At 38.5% G+C, this 26,115-nt stretch overlaps 1 protein-coding gene across 1 annotated transcript in view; it reads right to left on the minus strand.

Moving 5' to 3' along the window:
• spata17 (spermatogenesis associated 17) overlaps positions 1-26,115 on the minus strand; it is a 62,478-nt gene that overhangs the window by 21,869 nt on the left and 14,494 nt on the right. Inside the window, exons 6-9 of the mRNA XM_072690527.1 lie at positions 22,150-22,273; positions 13,932-14,111; positions 11,047-11,195; positions 3,423-3,558 (exon numbers count right to left, since the gene is read on the minus strand). Of these exons, the coding sequence (XP_072546628.1) occupies positions 3,423-3,558; positions 11,047-11,195; positions 13,932-14,111; positions 22,150-22,273 (589 nt within the window). The remainder of the gene's footprint in view (positions 1-3,422; positions 3,559-11,046; positions 11,196-13,931; positions 14,112-22,149; positions 22,274-26,115) is intronic.

Below are 26,115 nucleotides of genomic sequence, written 5' to 3' on the forward strand. Positions count from 1 at the left end.
CAGTCCACATGCTTCTTTCACTTCAGATGATGGTGCTGTATCTGTCAGCTTGTCCATACTGTAGGTGGAGCCCTAGAAATGGCAGTTCTCACATAAGGCTGCTTTAAAGAGTTTGTTTTCTGGCTCTATGCTAGTTAATTTCATTTATGGTTTATTTTTTTATTAGCTTTTACTTTTTTGCACCATGTCATATATAACACAAACCAGCAAGTTAGTGTTTAGGGGCAGAAATTTGAAGTGTGGGAGTGCAACACGTATGCACATAAAAAAGGTACAAGATAGATGAGCTCTGCATTAAAAGCTTGCGTATGAAAGCATTTTGGCAATGAAGTTGAAGGGCCACATGCAAGTTGTGTCAAACGTTTCCACTGAATACGGATGCAAATACTCAGCAAAAGTCACATGAAGTGACCAGGTATAAATGAGGTCTGTGTGCCCCGGACAGATCCAGTAAATGATCTTCAAATTATGATTACTGAAAAATGCATTATTTGCCCATTTATCAGGTACACCTACCCTGTACAGTCACCTCTAAAAGTACAAGCTCTATCACAACTTCTATTGCCAAAAGATATTCAGTCATTATGAACCAGGGCTTTCACGCTATGTTGCGCATTTGGGAGCCGAGATACAGCAGCGTCCCACCTAAAAGTTATTTAACTGACACAGCGATCCCCACACTCTGAAGAAAATGGGTAGGACAGCAATAACGTGCTGCACGGACATCCATTGCCACAGAATGTTATGCTACCATACCTGTGCATTTTATCACAGATAAAAAAAAATTCAAAACGTTTTTGGGTAAAAATATGTACACAGCTCAAACTAAATTATTATGTTAAATTTTCTAAATTTTTTCTCATTAATAAAAATTATATAGGGACTTCACTAATATTACCATGAGGTTGAGATTAAAATTCATCAATGAAAGTACCTAACAGAAGCTAACAAAAACACTACTGCAAAGAACATCAATTATCCAAATTCTTGTGGACACCCCTTCAAACAAATGAAGTCAGCCAATAGAATATAGGACTCTCTTAGATAAACATGAAACAACTGGCACCATGCCTAATGTGAGGTGTGGGCTAGATTATTATAAAGCCCCTAAGCATTGAGCTGTGGAGCAGTGGAACTGTGTTCTCTGGAATGATGGTTTCTTCAGCCAATACTTTTTTATAGTTATTGAATGGATCCCACAGGACCCGTGGACACACCTGCTTTCTATCAGCTCTCTACAGCCTTCTATCATATGTGCATCATATGTCACTCTTTTTTCTCCTGAATTCGGTTTGATTAGAAGATTTTTAGTATGAACCGAAACCAAAGCTATAGTTGTGCCAACAATCTTTAATTGTGGCAAGACAAAAAACTGTGCCATGTTTTTTTTCATTTTTAGCGTCTAAACAAAGTGCAGATTCGAACCTGCCTCCATGTAAACTGAATTATAAATACAATATAAATTTAATGCATTACATAGCTTACTGTGTACTTAATTATGTAATTGTGTTCAGTGTAATTTATCATGCAACCTAGTCTATATCAAAGATATAGCAAAGTGCTGCTCTGACTGCTAGATATTCAGAGTACTCGCTCTAGTATTCATGTTTTTATTTCTCTTGGGAAAATCTGACCTGCTGCTATAATTTTCAGACTAAAATGCTACTTAAAACACTGGATGAAGTACTGTAATTAATTCATCACAAAGAGAGGCTCCGTGTATGTGTGTGTGTCTGTCAGTGGGACGAGAGACCTCTCTAGGTCGGGCATAACCCCTGAGGGTGGGGGGTCTTCCCACTATGTATGGATCAGTGATAATCCTCAATGTGACATCCTCAGCTGCATCAATTATGCTAATCACACACACGCTCGTTACGCTGATCCTTCATTACTGTCAAACGCCAGCAGGATGGGTTTCACACCCCTGCAATATAAACCTGGCTCAAAAAAGAACTGGATAGTCCCTGTGTGGTGTCAGGACACGTTGAGCTTTTTTTTAGCGTGGTGTGACATGATCAGACTAGACAGAAGGAAGCCACTTTCTAAATCAGCAAATTCACTGTGACCCTGTTTACACCTGGTCACGTCATAAGTATCAGGATGCCAAACCACATCAAAATGCAAGTATAAACTTACCCAAGATGCATTGAAAAGAGATACAAATCTGATTGCTCTGAGATTAATTTGATATATATAGCAGTTTAAAGCATTCAACCCCTAAAGACACACTCTACAACCAAAACCCCTCCCAGTCCAGCCTGAACACCAGTAATTATTGCTACGCAATGAGCAAATTTCCATATTCCAGCCCACACAGCAATCAAATTTCAGGTATGACTAAACAGAGATATACTTGACGTTTACCGAGTATGAATGGATATGGATCAGGATACAATCCAGATGCTAGTCATATGAAGTGACTAGGTGTAAACGAGGTCTGTGTCCCCTGGACAGATCCAGTAAATGATCTTCAATTATTACTAAAAAATGCATTAGTTGCCGATTTATCAGGTACACCTACCCTGTACAGTCACTAGAACGGCAAGGCAAGTTCTTTTGTTTTTGCTGTATATTGAAGACATTCAGATTTGATGAATATGTATATACATTTTAGCTTTTACCTCCTGCTATTTATATCTAGATGTTCACTTAGTTGGCACCTGTTTAAATCTTCACATTTGTCAAGTGAGCAAAAATACTGCAACATGTGGCTGACTGGTGATTTTTTTTGCCCAGGGCTCAGGTGTGCCCTGTTCTATTTTTATTAGATCTGAGAATACTGCATTTGTTGTTAAAATAGGATAAATCAACATGAATACCAGATAGTCTATGGGAGAAAAGCAAGTCATTCTGAGAAAACAGATACAATCAGCCTAAGCCATTGTACAAGCATTGGGCATAGCCAATACAGCAGTTTGAAAAGTCCTCAAACACAACAAGACTTCGAACAGGTCAGCTAAAGAAAAGAAAATGTAGAAAAAACAAAACAACATCCAGTATCTTTCATCCACTGTTGAATGTATTTGACACTAAGTGTGCTCGTCTGAACAGTGTCAGCTGTAGGGGCTCTTATATTTACTTTATTCCAGGAGGAGGCATTTCCGGGCAATTGCACTGGATGCAGAGGGCAGTGCCTGCTGGTAAGAGCCAATAAAGAACTCTCATCCATGAACGGCCTTCAGCAAAGACACAGTCAATTACCTAATGCGAGGGCCTTGGGGTGGTTGGTTGAGTGTCTTCCCCTCATTTCCTTGTGTGTTTTTATTAAATTGCTGTCAGATTTGACAAATTTGTGACATGGATTTGGAATGGGGTTGCACGCTTTTCCTTGCTGAGTCATGCCATGTTGAGCACATATGGAGTGCATGTGGGAGCAAACCTGGATTCATTCTATCTGTGCGGTGGTGCTATCGAACATGTACCTTTTTTCCCTCGAGTTGGCCCGTGTTCTCCTCTCGGAAGTGCTTATTCCCATACTCCGTCCGCTGATAGGGAGAGGTGGTGTGGAGCAGAGCCTCATACTTTCTGTTTTGGTGGGCATTCGAGAAGGGCAGAAACCTATTTGACCAAGAACAGAAAACAATTCAACAACAAATTATTATTTACATATCCCATAAGAAGTGTGGGTAGATGTCGACTTCCTTCAACATGTTAACACAAGGTAATGTAATCAGGAAATACGAGATCAGTTTTCTGTCTTTTAGCTGAGCTTCCTGAGAAAACAATACACCATCTATGACAAAGGTTTCAACATTACCCCCATTTTGAAAAACTCCACTGGAGATCTATATATTTTTAGGACTAATTCTAAAGCATGTTTGCATGTTTAAAGCTCTAAATGTCAGATTATCTGTGTATTTCACTGACTGTCTGTCTATATGTTCTAACAGTTTCTTTGCTTTCTGAAAACACCTGTTGAAACTGACATACAAGTAGTTTTTGTTTTTGTTTTTATACTTCTAAACTGTGACATTTGATTAAACACATACAAACAAAAAAGTACAAATTAGTTCAAACACACACTTTCTAATATATTTAATACATTACATATAAAAACTCAGAAGACTGTATTGTCACCATTTTCAACAGCCATTGAATTATAATTCACCGGCATGAAACATTTAAAAAATGTAATTTTAGTTCGTTCTATACTTTTTATACTTTCTTTTTATTACTTGTCTTTGTTTTGAATAAATATGCTTGTATTTAATTTTGCTACCATTTGTTACCTTATATTTGTTACTGCTCTTTTGATATTTTGAGCCTGTTGGGTTATTTTAACTATGCTGGGTAGTTTTTAAGTAGTTTTGCTACTGGTAGCCTAGCTGCCAGACTGTGACTGGGTCACAATAATAAATCAGATAATGGGTTAATTATCAGTGTTAATTAATAGCACCTGAAGACATCAGTTAGAATAATAAACAGCACCTGAGGTAGACAATTAGAACAGAGTCGGTTCAGCAGCTTCTGATCAGGCAGCTCTACAGAGTCATGACTGACAGGAATCGGTAAGCTGGTGTTTTACTGTTATCAGTGATACTTTTAAATGTGTTTTATATAAAGTAAAAACAATATTAAAGACTACATCGCTGCTCTTCTATTAATGTTTGGTACATTCGTTGGTGGGTATGAAGCAAAAATGTTTCATGTGTTTTGTTCTGTGTCTGTGAAAGTAACTTTTTAACTACTCTTTACATGTATGAATAATATTAGGATATCTACAAGCTGAAATGACATACATATCAGAAAAAGATTAACTAAACCCTTACACACACTGTCATTATTGTGCATTGTATATCTAATATTAAAATAAAAAAGCTACCAAAAACTACCAAAAAAGCTACCAAAAGAGTTGAAAACAACCCAGACCTGGCTCAGTAGACCCATGTGTGTTTGACCAGCATGTGCTCAGTTGTAAAGTAATCCAGCACCGGGTTGTGGGGAAAGAGTTTTTTTTTCTTTGACATGAAGAACAGATTTTGTGTAAAAAAAAAAAAAAAATCTTTTATTAACAATTAAAAGAATATACTGATCTTTTGTCTGAAAGGTGGTTTAACCATCTGTAAGGTTTGAGTGTTAATGAGAGCTGGCATCACAGGTGGATAAAATACTTGGTAAACACATGAACTTTATTTTAAAAGCCCTCTGGAAGTCTAGGTGACTCCAAAAATCTGATGAGTGATGTTTCTAATAAGTAGTAAACAAATGTAAACACATGTTTTTTTTAATAAAAAAAGTAACAAAAAAAAGTTGTTGCACTTAAGACACTTAATCCTAACACTTAGGATCTAAAAGCATCTAACTATTCATCAGTGTGCAACAATACTGATATGCCATCCTTAAAAAGAACCAAAAGTGGTTCTACAGCATTGCTTTTTTGAGGGTTAGAGTGTGGATGAAAATTCCCACAGCCGGCATGTTCCATTAAGCATCACAGTAGGAATTTAATCTGAGTTTGTAGTGATGCCCTCTGGTCCTAGCTAGCGCATCCACTCATGGCTAATGTTTTAAGTCTTCCACCGCACAGCGCACATAACACTTATACATCACCACGTCTGTTCATTCCTCTCTTGGAACTGTGGCGTGTTCCAGGTCCAAATCGAAATAGCTTCTTAATCGCTACGTTTCTTGTGGGCCGCTTTCGGAGTCGTCCGTGTGTTTGTTGGGCACTTGTTCAATGCAAATGGCTGTTACTTAGGAAAAATGCCAGATGTTAATTACAGCGAGGTTGATTTTGTAAATTGCACCCAAGACACGTTGCCTGGAGGAAGATTTATCCACCGCAGTACAAGAGGTGTCTGAATGAGCCCGGTTAAACGTCCTCTGGGCATTGGCTTGGCTCATCACAAAACAAACAAACAACCAACAGTCCTGGCACTTTCTGCTAGCCCGATCTGCAATAAAAGGCCTTTTTTTATTCACGCTGCTTGTCATATTCATCGTTTTTTTATGATGATATGACCGCGAGCGCAGGTGGGAATGCGTACGTTTGCAATCAAAGCAGAGCCGTATGGAAAGTGTACTAATAATAGTTCCATCTGGCATGAGAGAGTTTATACCGAGCCATACAAACACTGAATGTGCCAACATGGCATTGTCTTTGAGAGGAAAAAAAAAAACCCATAGAAATAAAAAGAGCAAACCTCTGCTGGAAGCACCTTGTAAAAAGTTAAGCTTTCAATAAATCATCCCTGGCATATGAATACCTCATAGTTGCTTTTTTTCTGCTGTGGTTAATCGCACATGGGGGACAGAAAAAAACAAAAAACAAAAACAAAAACCCTTGACAATTAATTCAGCGGTTGCAAAAAGTGAAGCACCTAAAGAAGAGTCTGTGTTCTTGTGCCACTCTTCTCCCTGTGCGCCTAAAGAAAACAAACTGAAAAATGAGGCCATTATTTACTAGAGAGATGGAGTATAATACCAATTGACCAATAAACAAGCAGAAATAACTGAGAAATTGTTGATGGGGCGTGGGGGAAAGGGGGGTTGGGGGTGGTTGGCGGTGAAAGTTACCACCAAACGCATCCAGCACTGGCCCTTTAAATAATGGGCCGGTCTTGCTCACACACATCCTTCCTCACTAGAGACGCCGGCCTCTCCTGCAAGACAGATTACAGTGCAAGCCATGCTAATGTGCACGTGGGACGGACATCGCGAAGCAAAAATTAATGTGGCCCCAATGTCCCCGAATACACAATGCTTCTGCTGCTAGCCGGCTGTTTCACTTACTGCTTTCATTGCCTCCGAATTGCATTTTAATAGGCTAGTTTTTATTCATTCGAAGCCATTAAGGCAAGTTTGACTTCTCGCAGGGGATCCTTTGGCAGTGTGGACCAGTGCCCAGTGACAACACACCGGGCACTCACCAAACAGGGAGTGAGTGTGTGTATGTGTGTGAGTGTGGGAGTTTTTTTTATTCTCTCCTTCTCATTTATGACTCTGCATTAGGAGCAGGAGGCATGATAAGCAAACTCCTCCTCATAAAGAGTGGGGATGGGCAATGTGATGATATCATTATGTTATATCATGGGTATTGTGAGTAGAACACAGAACGACTGCACCAATTACAAACCTGTAAAAAAAATATCCAGCGTTTAGAAACTGGATAAAGAAAGTAGCTGATTAAGCTATTGAGAGTATTAAAAAGAGTTTACCCTGCTTTTCTTGGAGAAACTGTCTGTACTGTCCAGGAAAGATGTTTTACTATTTTGAAGCATTGCTGTGAGGATTTGATTGCATTTAGCAACAAAAGCATTCAGTGAGGTCAGGATATTGGGTGATCTCCCACCTACCTCATCCCCAACTCCCCAACACATCATAAAGTGTTAAGTGGGCACCATCATTCAGGAGATCACAGTTCCACTGCTCCACAACTCCGCGCTTGGGGGGGGGGCCTTTAAACCCATGGCACCAACAGGTTCACGTTTATCTGCTCCAGAGAGTCCAATTCTATTGCCAATACTTCTCTACCAAAGGTATACTAGACTAGACAAGCTGTCTCAGCATCTGTGTCAGCAATGGTGCAATGCATTCATTAGAAGGGGTGTCTACAAACATTTATACATTTAAAATAGAATCCCTAACAAAAGCAACAAGAGACATAGCCTTCAGGATATCATCCAGTGACAGTTTGGTACCTTTTTTTGTGAGAGTGTACTTATAATTTTTCACAGCCTAAATGTGGGACTTATTCTTTTTACTGGGGCATTTTGATATGAATCCAACCTGTTCACAAACCTCAGCTCAATTAAATAAATGTCCACCATCAACACACAACAGGATATATTACAATAAATGAAAATAAAATAAATAGCTGTGCAAGCACAAATTCAGTAAGCAATTGCATGTACTGTTAGACCCCAGCAGTGGGTATCTTTTTTTCTAATACTTGGTTATGCGTCCCATTGCCACAATGACAGCATGTGTTGTTCTAAACTCAGACCTGGTACTAAGGTATGGTGATTTTGCTGGTCAGTAATAGTGTCAAAGTATCATCACTAGTAATTCTGGAGTGTGAAGCTTAAAGTTAGTGCCAGAAGGCACTAAAACAGACAGGAACGCTCTCAGACACTGGTTTAGTCCTTACTTGACAGAAACTTATACTGCTTTAAGTACAAGGATGAGTATGTTTAGGTACGAGAATGGGTAACCAAGTGTTAGAAAACAAATGTAATGAGCTAATGTCATTTGTGAAGCATATTAATCTTCAGATGCAGTTAATAAAATTAGTAAATAAACACTAAAATAAAATATATATTTTTAATACATGTTAAATCATGGCCTATTTCAATAAATACTGCTGTTGATTATTTATGTATGTATTCAAACATATAGTCATATGCAAAGGTTTGTCAGAGCATAACTGGAATCACTGGGTGCAAGGCAGGAACATGACAGTACCCTGGGCAGGGCACCAGTCCATTGCAGGGTACCACACATGCACATTCGCTAACACTCACACCTATAGGGTTATTTAGCACAACAATTTCATTTGCTAAACTGTGTGTTTTTGGGAATTGGGAGGAAACCAATCTCAGAGGAAACCCGCACAGACATATGATGAACACACCAAACTCCTCACACACCTACAACCCAGGCTACCTGCTGAGCCATAGTTCTGGCCTTTATCCAATATTTGAAATATTAAAATATTAAAAATAAATAGAAATTGTGTTTTTAATTTAGCAGAAAAATGCCTTATTTAGGACTTACTCACTTAGTTTCACTCAAGAAATCAACAAAACATGAGTATCCCCGAAGTCACACTTTTTATTTTCTTTTATTTCTAATGGCCCTTATTGCACATTTTACATATGAACTAACTACCAGTATTTGGAATTATTTTGAAATTTACTGTTTATTTATAAAATTCAAACATACTGAAAGTTGCCTCCTAAAGCTAATGTACCAGTCTAGAATGAGTCTAGAAGTCTACAAGACCCAATCTGACCAATTTAAAAATGCCAAAAAATCTAAGTAAAAACTTTACAATCCAACCACTTACAACCGCTGATGAAGCACAAGCCAGCTTTAAACTTTTACCCACCAGCGAAATCTTCCAGCACGTTTAATTCATCGTAATCCACTCCAGTATTATCTACATGAGAGGCGGAGTGGACTTCATTTAGAGAGGAAATTAAGCTGGTGATGGAGAAAAAAAAGAGTGGCAACTTTTAGGTGGCTCTTTGAAACATTCCAGCAGAAATGAGTGAGAAAAGAGTGAGCCGGATGCCAGATCAAACGCGGTCTAATCGCGCTTTGCCATGCACCGGAGACGCCACATGTATAATACGATTTGCACAGTAACTACCTCTCCTATTACAGCCTGTTTGGAGCGGCCCGTGTTAATGGGGTTAGCTAATTTACTGTTTAAAGTTGGCGCAAAAAAAGGGGGCCGTCCTGATTAATAAACGCTGCACACTACGCTTGTAATTGAAATAAATGGAAGGCCTTTCAAACCAAGATGCTACTGTTAGAGTAATATTGTTTAAAAAATGTTATTATGATAATCCGCTGTAATAATTAGATTCTGGAGAGGAGTGCTAATAGTGTTTCGGCAAGGATGAAATGCAGTGGAGGATCTGAGTGTGGTGGGATATTAATAGCCGGCAAGGCAGAGTTTTATCCAGAAGTGCCGGTTGTTTTCTTGCTAACTTGTTTAGACGTGACCCCTTCCGAGTGCTTACCATCTGCTCTGAGGCTTGAGAGGATAATGCTGAAAGTATTAACCCAGAGTATGAAATCGTTTTGCTTCAAAGACAACAAGGATTGCATTCAGTGTCTTAATTTATTAAACCCGAATATCAAACGCTGTATAATTTGTGTTATCTGAGCATACACTAAAGACACAGTGATTCTATATCTTGAAGCAGTGGACTATTTGGTGTTAAAAGCAGAGGTGCACTCATACAGATTTCCAAGTCTTATAATGCTAACTAGGGGCACAACGATGTAGAAACTGTGATCAATGGCAATGCTAATATCTGTCTATATTTAAGTGGCAGATATTAAAATATTAAAATATCTGCCACTCAAATCTTAGAAAATATTCATAGCTAGTTTGTATAGGCTAGGATCCAAAATATACCTCTAATATTTGGCAATACTAAATACAAAGGTCCTTATGAATACCACAATACTCAACATAAACTACACTCTGCCTATATACTCTTGGAAGAGGTGGTTTTTTTTAGTCTGCGTTTAAGGGCAAGCGACTCTGCCATTCACACAGAGGGAAAGTTCTGTCCACTTTGGTGGTAGGACAGAGAAAAGTCTGAATGCTTGTTAATATCTGCTTCCTAGTATATGCTTTCAGTTTTAATTGGCTAATACTGAGGTCCCAAGTAAAATACTACATTGTTACAGAGGAAGTGGCCCACTGAGAACTGACACCATAACTTCATGAGTTTTATAAATCTTGCCCACTTATTGCTGGTCTGTGGTTATCAGCATCATACAAAAATGCAGATTTTAGTGGGGCTTTTTTTTCAACTTCAGTGTTTGTCGTGTTATGACCACTTCAGACTGTTTTGAAATGACAGTTCACAATACATAAACAACAAAATGTGTGGTTTGCTTAATGTTTACAAAACTGTGTATGGTTCTGTTGTGTAATCCATTATACTCTCTATCCGACTTTGAGATTGCAAAAACTGAGATATTATGTGTCTGTCCCATGTATATCCACAAATATTGCACCAAGCTGTTGTTGTAATAATTGGCTGTTATTCCATTATCAGACCAATAAAAGCAATTCAAAGAGATGTAACAATACAAAGTATGGCACTGTATCACTGAGTAGTGTCCTCTATCATATAAAATTTAAACTGTTACATCTATATAATTGTTTTCCCATTTTTCAGAAAATAATAAGCTCTTAGTATGTCATGTATCTCTGGCATGACTTACATCACATTTCAATTATTAGTTTGCATTTTTTGTAAAAACAAAATTCCCACCCACCCAACACATGAGCGCTGTATGTATGTGTGCATGTTTTCCTGTGTGTGTGTGTGTGTGTGTGTGTGTGTGTGTGTGACTTACGGGTGGTCGATGAGGCGAGTCCTCCACTCCTGGCGTCGGAGCTCCTCTCTGGCCTCCTCCAGGGCCGTGATGGATGTGGCCATGCGCAGGCTGGGCTCCAGGGGCCGGTAGCGCTGCTGCTGCACCTCCACAGCTGGCCGGAAGGGCCCCTGACAGGTACGGGGAGGGATAAGGTAAATGTTTTATTGCCCACGCCTGCCCGCCTTTTTATTGATGAGGCCCTCGGGCAGCCAACTGGCCCCCCGGCTCCTGCAAATTCTACTGCCATTCTGTTAGAGCTCTGCAGCGATGGCGATATGTGCAACAGCAGCTTGCTATGAGGCGGGGTGCTTGAAGGATGCCATGGAGACTTTTAGGATATGTCTTGATGTCTGTGGTGTAGAACTAAGCTCCAAAGCAGGCCACAGCGTGATGTAGCGCCAATGGTACAAATAATGTATCATAAGGGAATTCCCTTGGTTTCCTATGTAATGGAGTTGTTTTTATGTAAACAAAGTATTTCAGAGTGGTTTGATAATTACCAAGAGACCACCACAAAACCCAGGGTCAAGATATCCAGATACCTAAAATGAGTCAGTCTATATGTTGTAATATAAATGTTTTGAACTAGAAAATCTGAAAAAACACCTGGCTTTGGACACTTGGTTCATATAAAAGCCACTGTGAATAATTCTAAATCACAGGCCCTTTTTACTTCTTACCTATTAATTTATGCAGACACTTTAACCTTTTGTATACCCTTTGTAATCAGAAGTAGGAAAGTTGGGTGGAATTTTAATTCAATCTTAGTTCATTTTAATCTTAGATTCTGCATTTCTGCAAATATATGCTTTTAAAAAGGAAGATACTGTTTTCTGTTATTATGTTTCTAAAGTCCAACTCAATTCCACCTTTAATGTGCTGTCTGATGTATTAGACAGACACCTCTTTAGTATAAAATTTACAGAAAATTCTGCCTAACTTTGTATTTTTTGTTTTAAGATTGCTCCACAAGTCTGAGATTGTACACTCTTTTTAAAATTGTCTACATTTCAAATGACATATATAATGTAAACATTGCATTGATTGAAAATTATCTTTGAAATTGTAAACATGAATTTTAGTTTTTGGTGGTGTGTACTCCACTATCCCATGCCGCTATGGACCTTTTCCATACATTTCTGCCATTACTGATACTTAAGTACATGTGTAAAATATCTGGAAGAAGCTGGGACTACATCTACCTGGATCAGCATTACAGTAAAATGAAGCATTTATTTGTACAAGTAAAAAAAAATAGGATTCAAAATATTTGCCAAGTCTAAACCTCTGTCTGATGCAGAGACATTTTTAAGCTATCATCTGCTAATATAAATATGATGCCACCGTATTTTGTATTAAGATATATGAACGTGCAGATGCACTATGAATTGTTTCTAAACTCTATATTCTGAACAGAAGATGGTCAGCAATCTTTGCTTTGCTCTGGGACAGTGAGCTTTTGTAGTGTCTAGCTCTCTGCTGACCAGAACTGCCTCAAAGTGCAGCTATATGCATGTTGGCCAGTGCAGGGTTCTTTTTGTTGTTGCTTTTTGTTTCTTAATGTGACCTTCAGACATTGTTGCTTTTAATTCATGCTGGTGCAAATGCTCCCTGCCCTTGATACTATCAAGCCCAGATCAGCACCCGGCACTGACCAATCCCCTCGCTTCCCCAAATGGCACACATAATCAATCTATCACTCCCAGATGCTTATCACTGGGGTGGTTGGAGGGGGGTGTTAGTTAAAAAAGAGAGTTAGAGAAAGGGGAAGGGTGGGGGGCTGGTCCAGGGTCTTTGTAAGGGTAAAATGTAGATAAATAATGCATCTTCATCTATTGCACATTGTCTGAAAGGGGTAGCTTTTTTTTCTCTTAATAATGACTTCCCACTAAACGGGCCCAGCTGGAGCCTGAGCCTGCCCAGGGTGAAGAACTCAGGCTCTAATAAAAAGAAATGACTCACGCCTCATTTCTGCTCACTTATGTTTTACATTAATAGAAACCAATAATAGGAACCAGTTACCATAAAAGTCATAGACCGTAAATAACACAAATGGCAAATACGTATCATCAAATTCCCTCTTGCAGCTGGACAAGATGACATGCTAGATTTGGAAGTACTTAAAGAAATTCTTTATCGGGAAGTGCTTTTAAACGCCTCTGTATTCCCTTGCTGAGAGCCCCCTTGATGAGATTCACTGAATAAAAAAGAGACCGAGTTGACAGGCGCGCTTATCGCCGGTTATCTGTCTGTCTAAATGCTTTGGTGCTATCCAGGGGAGAGGGGAGGCATGCTTAATGACGTTATTCTTTCTCACGGGCGAGTTTTCAAAAACAATTTCATATGAGCTGTAAATCTTCGCTTTAATCGTGGTTATCTCTGAATCTCCTTTGATAATTGTCACTATACTCTGCTATCTACTCACATTTGTTGTATTAGCTGAGTTGCGGGAGGGGACTTGGCAAACGCAGTGCTCACTTGGGCACATCTGAATGCAGAGTGTGGGTAGTTTAAGTATGCACTTCAATCACACAGCAAGAGTGGAGGAGTTTTGCAAAGAGCAAGAACTAGGCCATCAGAATGCAAGTGTTGTAGAGCACTTCAAGAAATAATTTCATCAGAAATGCCAGTGTAGCTAATCTGAAAAAAGGCACATCTATTAACATAAAATAACATCTATCAACTACATCCACTAGCTTTTTAGCAAGGCATACAAAAAATTATGTCAAATCAACAATGCCGATTCACTTCAGTAGTAAGACCATAGCTTGTTTAAAGCTGTAAAGCTATTTTTTTGGCTTATATTTCTTATCCCATATCATTTTTCATACGGTTACCTTTCTACAGTCTTGCTAGCACTCTACCTGCGGTGACTTGTGTATGGGCGGTAGTCTCTCTTCGTTGTGCATGAATCTAGAAGTCTGTTGGTTCGTTGGCCACGTTTCTTTGGGAGCAGATCGGGTCCGAACTGGTTTAACTCTCCTTAGCCTCAGCTCCATCTCATCAGGCCCTGGGCGGAATGGCGAGTTGAACACACCTGGGCACTAGAAAGGACATACATACATAGTCATCATTAAAAGCTACGCAGCGCACTGAACAATAATAACTTCATTTAGTTCTTTGGATTACTTTGATGGACTTTTTTTTTTGTCGCGCCCATTGCACATCACTGGTGTTTACTTACCTACTTTCTTTTACATATTATGTAGATTTAACTGTATTGAATGTTTAAGGACTGAACATTAATGTTAGTTAATTAATTAATTAGGCTAATCAAGCTTTTATAAAAGCTTCTAAAAGTTTCCTTTACTGATCCAGAACTAATATGTTTAAATAAAAATAAATGTTTAACTTTAAATATAGGAAGGAGGAGGAAGCATCTGACGCTGCCTTATCATTCGGTCAGAATTAGGTATCTTAGGTATCTCAGTAGAAATATCTAGGGCACTTTATGATGTAAAATGCTGTCTATGTAGCTCTCTATGTTATTTATTTTTCTGAGAATGTTAGATTATACACTATATTTTCAAATGTTTGTGGACACACCTTTTAATGAAAGCATTCAGTTATTTTAAGTTGCACTCATTGCTGACACAAATGTGCACACACAGCATTTCTAGTCCCTGTGGAAAAGGTCTCTCTGGAGCAGATGAACATGAACCTATTAGCACCATGCCTAATTCCAGGCGTTGGCTAGAGGGGTATGCAGTGGTAACTGTGTTGTCTAGAATGATGTTGCTCCATCCAATCTTTGGAATCAATGCTCCAAAATCTAGCAGGAAGCCTTCCCTGGACAGTAGAGACAGTTACTCTTTTTTAATACCTTTCATTATTTGTTTCAAAAGAAGGGCGCCAGTGGCGAATTTGCCAATCCTGGTGTTCTCTGGCAAATGCCAAGCGTCCTGTGCTCACAGCCCAACACCCATCTGTGGACGTCGGGCCCTCATAGCATCCTCATGGAGTGGGTTTCTAACCATTTGTGCAGACATATGCACATTTGTGGCCTGCTGGAGGTAATTTTGCAGGGCTCTGGCAGTGCTCCTCCTGTTCCTCCTTGCACAAAGGCGGAGGTAGCGGTCCTGCGGCTGGGTTGTTGCCCTCCTACGGCCTCCTCCACGTCTCCTGGTGTACTGGCCTGTCTCCTGTTAGCGCCTCCAGCCTCTGGACACTACGCTGACAGACACAGCAAACCTTCTTGCCACAGCTCGCATTGATGTGCCATCCTGGATGAGCTGTACTACCTGAGCCACTTGTGTGGGTCCGTCTCATGCTACCATGAGTGTGAAAGCACCACCAACATTTAAAAGTGATCTAAACATCAGCCAGAAAGCATAGGTACTGAGAAGTGGTCTGTAGTCCCCACTTGCAGAACCACTCCTTTATTGAGTGTGTCTTGCTAATTGCCAATAATTTCCACCTGTTGTCTATTCCATTTGCATAACAGCATGTGAAATTGATTGTCAATCAGTGTTGCTTCCTAAGTGGACAGTTTGATTTCACAGAAGTTTGATTTACTTGGAGTTATATTGTGTTGCTTAAGTGTTCCCTTTATTTTTTTGAGCAGTGTATATATATATATATATATATATATATATATATATATATATATATATACAGTATATCACTGAAAGTTTTCTTAGAGAAGGAAAAATCAGGTGCTAATCTCACTCATCAAGGTGTTTTTACTGTTACAGTGTAAATGCTGTAGAAGCATTTAAATGAATGCATCGATTGATTTTGTAGCCACTATACTGAGAATAGCATGGCATTACTTAAAAACAGCAGCACCAACCTTAAGCACGGAACATGTCAATAGTTCCAGTTCACCAAATGAGTGTACTCACTGTGCAATAATTACTGTACTGCAGAAATCCCCATGTGCTACCATGGCTCATTTTTACTTGTCCGGTTTCTTTTCTTCTACTATTGTTTAATGGGTGATTATAGCCGAAATTAATCCGAAAGTATGAACCATCCAAAAAAGTTTTTTCATGATGCAAACGAACCACACCGTTCAGTTTGAACCGGACCAAGATCATCTCTTTTCATTAGACCAAATTCTGGTCCTTTCGTTCATGTTCTCTAAGGCACCTTTTATACCTGCTAGTTTGGTTAAGACCAAACTAAAAAAAAAAAAACAAGGTAGCTGTGAAAGCACCCCCACAGGTCAGGCCCGGGGTTCAATCCCATGCTTGTGCAGACCTCAATATGCTTGGAAGTTTTGGACAAGTGAGGAAAAGTCTCTGCAGATTTATTCCAAATAGAATGCAAGCTGCAATAATAGCAGTAGGCACACTAAATGCTGACTAGGTTACCATTGCATTCAGTTCTTGAAAAATAAATCTTGACTAGAATAAATGAATTTAAAAAAATAGGGGCGTGCAATACAATAATATTTTATATTAAAATAAAATTTTGTTATTGTGATACACAGTATACTTCTTCTTCTAAGCATATCGAGGATATCATCAGTGCTAAAAGTGCTTGTTTTATTACAAACTGTGTAATTAGTGTGGATGAAGTGAAGCATATTTTAAATGAATAATGTGCTGAGTAAGGGAGAGGATTTGAATAATAGTTTTTAAGTATCTGTCGCTATGGATGCATTTACATTTACATTTATGGCATTTAGCAGACGCTCTTATCCAGAGCGACTTACAAAGTGCTTTGCTATTTACTCAAGAAAGCCTTAGCTAGTTAGAATAGACTAATAATTCAAAAGATACCTCTCAGCTTAGACATTGCTAAACACAATACAATAAGGCGACCATAGAACTATTCGTCCAAGTACTCCCTGAAGAGGTGGGTCTTCAGTCTGCGTTTGAAGACAGCGAGCGACTCGGCCGTTCGGACACCCAGGGGCAGCTCGTTCCACCACTTTGGTGCCAGGACAGAAAAAAGTCTGGACGCTTGTCTTCCGCGGATTTTGAGGGATGGCGGGTCGAGCCGAGCCGTATGAAGCTCGATGCATTTTGTCTGTGACCTTGTTTGTGGAACGGGAAATTCAGAATTTAGAAATTGGAATTCGGAACTCGGAATTTGGAACATGGAATTTGGAACTCGGAATTCGGAACTCGGAATTTGGAATTTAGAATTTAGAATTTGGAATTCGGAACGGGGAATTCAGGACATGGAATTCGGAACTCGGAATTCGGAACTCGGAATTCAGAACTCGGAATTCAGAACTCGGAATTTGGAACTTGGAATTTGGAACTTAGAACTCAGAACATGGAATTTAGAATTTGGAATTCAGAACGTGGACTTCGGAATTCGGAATGTGGAATTTGGTACTTGGAATTCAGAACATGGAATTTAGAATTTATTATTTGGAATTCGTAATTCAGAATGTGGAATTCGGAATGTGGAATTCGGAACTCGGAACTTGGAATTCGGAATTCGGAACTCGGAACTCGGAACGCTGAATTTGGAACTTGGAATTCGGAATTTGGAAGTCAGAACTCGAAACATGGAATTTAGAATTTGGAATTTGCAATCTGGAATTCGGAATTTAGAATTTGGAACTGTGTACTTTCTTTAAATGTCAAGATAAAATATTTTTACCATATCGCCTGCCCCCCAAGGAAAAATAAACTGTCACTAAAAGAACATTTCACAACATCCACACTACTTGACCTTCACGAACGAAGAAACCTCCATTAACCTACATTACACTACTACCTCATTTTTTTTAAGTGTTTCTCCATACTATCCGAGTATCAACAGTGCAATCCCCCTTTTGCATTACATGCCTCCTTATTGGACCACCACCCATCGCATCCCTCCTCACAGGTACCCATGCAAAACCTACCCTGAAAATGCACTTGGCGTTGGCGGAAAAATGAACCCGCTTTTAATCACTCAACCTCGGCGAAACAATTACACTTGTCACCTTCCGTGAGCGGACAGATATCTATCACTTTAGCACCTGTCAAGTCTTGCAGTTAGCGTGAACATGCTCAAGCTTGCTACTACTTTGTGGAGCGAGTGAACTCATGGAAAGTGTTGGCTTGCCTGATTCGGCCTGGAGAATGCCTAGCTGCAATCACAGGCCTCCTGACTCAGGCATGTTTAACGGCAGAATGGATTGTTTAAGCGGAGCTTCTAATCATCCTAATACGTTAAACAGCTAATTAGGCTTCATCAAGGCTTTTTCTCCCAATGCAATTGCGGCTTGAGGTGCGGCATGATGGGGGGTACACTGCAAAGTCCCTGCTTGCCACAGACTTACAGGAAAAGAGCAATGATGTTGACCCTCGTACCGGGGAACTACATCTATGTCAGCACAGCCACTTTTGTCCGGCAGAATTTTCTCTGGTTAACGATGAACCGTGGGAGACCCATCCATTTCCTTGAGACAAGGTCAGACTATGGGAACAGAAGTTGGCTAGAGCACACACACATACACACACGCAGAGTGAGAGAGTGTGTTAAGAGAATGAGTGGGAGATAGAAAGAGAGAGAGACAGAGAGTGTGTCTCGTGAAGATAGTTATGCCTATCCTGCTTTGAGGAGTGGGTTTGAGACCTAGGTTTGAGATGCACAGTTTAAACCCTTGACCTTTTCCGCAGCCGTTATCTGCGCTGAATAATGCGCATGTCCATATGTGCTTTGTGCGCATCGTGTTTACAAATGCCATCCATTCGCAGCTTCCACGGCAGAAACAAAAAGCAGATATATGTTCAGGTGAAAAGGAATTTTTTTTTTCTACAGGGTCCATGTGATGGTAAACATCACATCATTCTTACTTTTTAAACCTTATTTAATATAGCATGTATACAAAGGTCTGTACAGTTTTACTTGCATATAGCCCCATGGCAGGTTAGCCCTGCCCACGTTTACAAAAGCTTCTTTCAGGACAAGTTACTTTTTGTGATCACATCATCACAGTTCACATACAGCACAAAGAAAGCAGATATAAGTTTAGGAAAAGTGTAAAAAATGTAAAAGGCATATTTCAGTGAAAACCAAACAAAATCATACATTTTTAAAATAATATCTTATTTTGTTTGTTATGTACTGTTTACTCTCCAGTTTACACAGTCCATATATGTATTAGTGCGGATAATTTTTTTTTATGTAAATTAATCATCTGACCAAGTTTGGCCCCAACTTCCTCCTGTAGGTCTCTCTCTTTACAGAGCTGAGTGATGTATTAGCGTTTTATTTGGTAATGTAAACACAATTAATCACATTTTTTCGATTGACACCACTAAAACACACACACACACACACACACACACACATATATATATATATTTTTTAAATATATAAAAATAAAATAAAAATAAAATCCGTCAACACATAATGTAATTGATTATCTGAATATGTTGCTAAAAATATAATTATGTAATTGCATTTCAATAGCATAACAAAATGACAGTAATAACTTTAAATAGAATGGATAGAAGCATTATAAACACTTTAACCACTAATGCCTTCCAAGCCGTTCTGAGTGTGCTCATTCCACACCCTCCGCCCATTTTGACCCACTATCATGCTGCTCCCCCACATCTGTTCTCCATTAGCCATTAGCTGCTACGTATTATTTCTTGATTTCCGCCCACCGACTGCAGACAGCTGGCAATAGTGTCCTCTTGCCCTGGCCATTGTGGCACGGCTGGCTTGCGACGCGCTGTGAACCAGGCGGTAGTGCGGGCATGGGTGGCGGAGGCGGCCACAGTAACCGAGGGCCTCGGAAAGGCATAATGACCAGAAAGGCATGAAGGGGACCCCTGCAAAATGAAATATCTGCTTGCCCGCAACTGCTGCTGAATCAACAGCGACCAGCGCACTTCATCATCATTATCAAGACACGCCATTGCCAAAGGGACTTCTGAGGAAAAATTATATATATATGCCTGTTAGCATTGCCTGTCTCTTAACTGCTGCAATGATTTGCTGAGTGGGGTACATATATATATATATTTTTTTTTTTTTTTTATTCCAGATGGAACTGTTAACCTGTGGTACACATGGAGTGTCCACATTTTGGCTCTAGCAGGGGTGAAAGGCATACCAGTATAAAAATGAATATTAATGTGATGCTGTTTCATAACATGGATTTAATCTATATGCTGTTATTAGGGATGGGGCATTTCAGTCACATTTGATTTTTGAAATTAGAAATAAATAAATAAATAGAAATAAATAAAATTATAAAAAAAATCCCTTTTTTCACTTTTTACCTTTTAGCTGTAAAACAGTGATCATGTGACCAGGATATCCAATTATTAATTTACTAAATGATAAGGGTGTAATAGTACAGTCATGGTTCAGTACACATAATGGTTTGAAACGATTTCGGTACAGTGGGGAAAACAGGAAAACAGGAATTATTTTAGTATGGCATGTATGGCTTATAGGTATCCTTTGAATTATTGGTCTATTCTAACTAGCTAAGGTTTTTCTTGGGTAAATAGCAAAGCACTTTGTAAATCGCTCTGGATAAGAGCGTCTGCTAAATGCCGTAAATGTAAATGTAAATGTAATGTTGCTAATCGTTACACCACTGCTAAATGATGTAACTGTGATTTTTTGTTTATTGGTGCTTTACTGCAAGACATCCTATGTTATAGCAATGTTAACCAAGACCAAAAACCCTGTGCTGGACTTTTCCTACAGTGTGCAGAAACCTTCAGCTGGCTGCAGTAGTCTCTCAGAGCTTCCTTCTTTTGAAAATGCAGATACTAAACTAAAACATAAGCCAATAAACAGCTAAAAAAAGCAAAACATAAGACTCTACACTGTCCTCTAGCGGGATCCCATATCGAAAATCCTAATTTATGGGCTCTTTGTGGCCCAGCATCTAATATGCTACCACTATGGCCTGGGGGTCACGAGTTCGAATACTGAGCCATGTCGCTTTGTCATTAGTGTCTGGAGCCATCAATTGGCCAACTGATGGCCAACTGCCATGCTCTCTCCGGGTGGGTAGATGGCGCTCTCTTCCCTGATCACTTCTAAGCAAAGTTGGCAGGCTCAGATGCCTGTTAGCTGGTGTCAGCTCCGCAATGATCGGCAGCAGATTAAAAAAAAACAACTGGTGGCTGGCTTCATATGTATTTAGTTATGGTCCTCTTAGTTTCGGGAGTATTGCTATTGCTAGCTACGGAGGGGTGGGTTAATTGACAGTACTTAAATGGGAAAAAGGGAAATATTTGACAAACTAATATAAAAAAAAAAACAACTACAGTTTTAAACTTTAATGCATACTGCATTTACTGCAGTTTATAGACCCAGATAACAGGTTATCAGAGTTCAGTGACTGCTGGGATATTCCTTATGATCCAACTGCAAAGAAACATTGAGAAGCTGTTTAAGCAAGTATGTGTTATCAACTCCTCTGGGTTCTTGATAACCCGGCTGCTTCTGTAGGATCTCACCCCAAAGCAGTGCTGTATGATGCAAAGGCAGGTGACCATAAAAGGAACTGGCAGATTATTATGAGGTACTTGAACAACTTAACCTCCACACAATCCCAAATAAGTCCAGACATGCATTCCTCTTCCTACATGTATTCCTCTTTCTATAACTTAGGACTAACTCAACCAGTTTGGTTTGTTTACCATGTAATTACAGTATAATAGTCCTGGTATACCAATATTTGGGGGGAGGTTATGAGTACGCAGTAAACAATAAAATATCTGTGACATTATTTTTTTTTGCCCTCTGTGTGATTTCTGTGACATTTCTGTGGTAATGTAACTCAGTCTTTCAATCACGGATGCCTTTGACATTGACAAAACACAGCGTTTTATACCTACTCCCTTTTCTGTCTGCTCTCCTTGGGTTTGTATGATCTGCAGCTCAGGGCATCACTAAACACTGGTGGAGCTAACTAGCATGTGGATCCACATGACTACCAGATCAGGCACAACCAAGGCAAGCGAATAGTAAAGAAGGTATTTTTTTTTGTTGTGATTGTATATAATGGCCATGACTATTTTCATAGAAATAAATGTTATATTTTTATATTATATTTTTCTTTTTACACTGTAAATCATTACATAGAATTTGGTGAAAGTAAATAAATTGTGTGTGTGTAGTAAATAGATTGTGTGTGTGTGAGAGAGAGGTGCTGACCTGTTTGGTGCTGAGCAGAAAGTGGAGTCGTTGAGCTTGAATGTATTTCTCCTTTTCTTCTTTCTCCATTGCATGTCGTTCTCTCTCTTTTCTTTGGTGCTCAGCCAAATCCTCTAACTCTCTCCTGAGAACACACACACACTCTTTTACAAACACTTCTGAAAACTCTGCACACTCTCAGCCTTAGACTTCTGTAAAGCATACGACAGAAAAAATAGTATTGCTGTGAGTACGAAAAGGGGGAATGGCATTACAGAAGCATTCTGATTAGTTCAAGCTGACCTACATTTAGATTTTTATAATAATCATTTATCACACACAATTTGGCTTATATATATATATATATATATATATATATATATATATATATATATATATATGTATATATATGTATATATATGTATATCGTATGATTATGTTTGCCCATTCCTGTTCAAATTTTGTAAGTGCACATAATTATGTAAACTTTTATGCACAGAATTAAATACCATAATAGACTACTATTTATCTATTTATACTATTTTAACTCACCATTCCAATTCAAATTGGAAGAGAAATAAATAAACAATCAAACTAAATAAATAAGTAAATAAAACATCCAAAAATAAAAAATCCAAATAAACCACTGACCCATTATTATCTACAGCAGTTTCATTTGCATAACTGTATTACCACACCCAGAAAACACTCACTTCACAGTTAGTCCCAAACACAAACACTTACATTTTAATATTACGTTATCCTAAGGATACCTCACCGGTACAATATTTTGCAAAAGTAGCAGAAAAGCACACCTATGGTACATACAATAACAAAACATGCAGTGGGGCTGTTTCTACTGCAATTTGTCCACAAGTGAGCGCAATAAAAAAGGGAGCAATCCCTCATCAGCCTCCACCCCAAGCCTGCACTTTTCAATTACAACAGTACAAAAGACTGTATTAATATTCCCTTTTATGTATGGTTATAGAACTGGCTATATTGACATTTAAAAATCACCACTTTTGCAGAGGTGCACCCCCACTCCCCAAACCTCCTCAGCACAAGATTAAATTACAAAATGAAATATGTAGACTAGCATGGCCTGGGGTCTCCCACCCAGACTGCTGGAAATAGCTTAAGTAGAAAGACTTCATCTATCGGCTTCCTTTTGTTATTAGCAACATTAGCAGTTTTAGCTAAAATGTATTTTTCATTATGTTGTTATGTGTAAAATTTCATTACATTTTCAGATATTGCTTGTGTTTTGCAAGATAGAATTAAAATGTGTATACTTAATAACATTATATTATTATATAATATATAGTTATGAAATGTACATTTTGCATGGATAGTAGTGGATAGTGAACATTATCAGGGTCAAAACTATTTACTTTCCACAAAAGTAGTGCATATTTACTTTAGCTTTTGTTTAGATTTCAATTGTAATAAATTGTAAAATATTATATTTCTGCTTAAAATGAAACATTTGTGCCTTTGACAGTTTCTCCACTTGTTTTAACAGCAAGGAGTGGCAAATAATTTATATCAAAGTATGATATGCTGTTGTCATTACTGCCAATAACTTTCTAAGGGGTTAATAATGAAGTTGAAGTATTTGTCTTGTTTTTGTGGTGATCGGAACCCGTGCAGTCTCAGTCCAGTTGCTGTATCATTTTTTTGTGCTTGGTGCTACACTCTCTGTGACCTTTGCTGACCTATATCTCACACTTATTATTAATTGCACTGTAGTGGACAAAAGCCAAACAGATTTGTAACCGTGGAAGGGGATCTCGATCTGTGTCTGAGAGAGGGGATGGGGGAACACATAAACCTCATTAGTGCTGATGGACCAGCAGGGAGACATGGGAGCAGCTAACATAGATGACCTTTGGGTGTCCTTACACCACAAACACACACATACACTGCCCTAACTTTACTGATGGACAGGTACTCTATGGAGCCCCTGTTGGCACAAACCACTTGAATTGTATTTTTAGTCTAGCTGATCTTTCTTTAGCATGTTCTATAAGTCTCTAAAGTGGAACTTCAGCAATATGTCTGTGTTCATAAGTAGCAAGAATGGAGAAAACATAGTTTTTGGGTAGCTCAGCTGCTGAGTTAGGGACTGTGTCATAATAACCACCCATTCAATGGGCAAATTTGTACAGTTTTGCCATTGTCTGTATAATTAGGTACCTTAATTATTCTCTTTACACAGAGATCACAGGGTCAGCCATCCTACAGCACCCCATGAGTAGATGGGTTAAGGGCCATGCTCAAAAGCTCAGCAGTGGCAGCCTAGAGCCCCTAACCCTGCCAAGCCACCACTTTTCAGCTGGAAATAAACATGACAGAATATTTGTGGCTAGCTGAGAAGTAGCAGAAGCATTAATAATTTTAAAAAATCATTGATGAATCTCGATTAAAAAAGGTTTTAACTGATTTAAGTCTTAATCTGGATCCATATTAATTTTACTCCAAATGTAGACTGGATTAAAACAATTAAAACTAATCTGTTTTTTAATCAATACAAAGTTTTTCTACTCTTTATTTAAATTGAAAATAATAAAGATATTGAAAGAGTTATAGAAATGCAGTGCTGAAACTTTGTGCAACTCTTATTGTTTTTTATCTTATTTTATTTCTTTTTTTTATTATTATTTAGTCTGCATTTACAAAATGGTGAAATATGCCTGTAGAGTTAACAAGCGTCAGAGCGCCAGGTCTAATTAATATGTGGTCTACATAAATCAACTTGATGAACTTTTTGTTTGTAAATACTTTATTATATTAAATCATTTTAATATACTTTACAATAACAAGCAGACATTTCACTGCCAATTTTTTATGGTTATATTGTGTAAATGACTATGCATTATGTACTTGGATATGTAAGTACATAATTAAATATGCTTGTGAGCATTTTTTTCCAAATGTCTATATTTTGCAACTGCATGATCTGCAGGCAGTAGTTGACCGTTGAGGATGCTTAATTTGGCACGCTAGAAAGTTACTAATCTCACCTAATCTCACCCTCGCCTAAGGAGAGAAAAAAACCATATTTAATAAGGTCTAAAATTTATACCTACTATTTTATACCTTATATAAAATGTCCTGCTTATAGTAGGAAAATAAAAAACAAGTGAAACTTGCCAATGTCCTTACATTGTCCTTACATTTACATTGTTTTATGGCAAACGTTACCACATAGATAGGCCTCCTCAGACAAAACATTTTGGCTTCCTGGGTCTACATCGCACATATCTTTACATTTAAACAATTTAAATACATAACATGACTTTATAACAAAACTAAAACAATGCTTTTGTTGCTATACAGAACCATTTTTGAAGGTTTTTAAAAAGCTGTATACTACAGGTAATATTCAGGCAAAAAGGCATTCACGCATTCAAATGATTTTTTTTGTTTCTGGGTTCTATATAACCATATACAACAATGGCCCTTATATAGAACCCTTGAAGACGTATATAGCTGATTCTCTGAGCTCATAAAAAAATGAGACTGTATAATGATATTTTTAATATTTTGTGGCAATTATTGCTGTAATGAGCAGTTAAGCATATGCATACCACCACTTTATTATTGTGATGAAGTGCTTGCCCTAAATTCTCTGAAATGTTTACAGTACATGAAGTAAGAAAAGCCTACAGTTATGAAGCCAGATTTTTCTTTTCAGATGTCCTTGAAAAGCGATGTGAGGGTGGAAAAAGTAGCCTAACCACTAGGAGTCCATAAATTCCAGCCCCCCCCCCCCCCCCCCCCCACACACACACACACTCAAACACACTTCCGAAGAGTTAAAGATTTGCCTTGCTAGAACATTACAGAGAGACATTTATCTGATTATGGCAGTAATAATTACCCAGCTGTTTATTACAGATAGAGGAATAATTCATGCAGGAAACAGGCCGTGGTGGCAATGACACTCCGCATTTAGTAAATATGCAAGCCGCTCACTTCTAA

The sequence above is a fragment of the Salminus brasiliensis genome, chromosome 10 (genome assembly GCF_030463535.1).
Source record: "Salminus brasiliensis chromosome 10, fSalBra1.hap2, whole genome shotgun sequence".
Lineage (NCBI taxonomy): Eukaryota > Metazoa > Chordata > Actinopteri > Characiformes > Bryconidae > Salminus > Salminus brasiliensis.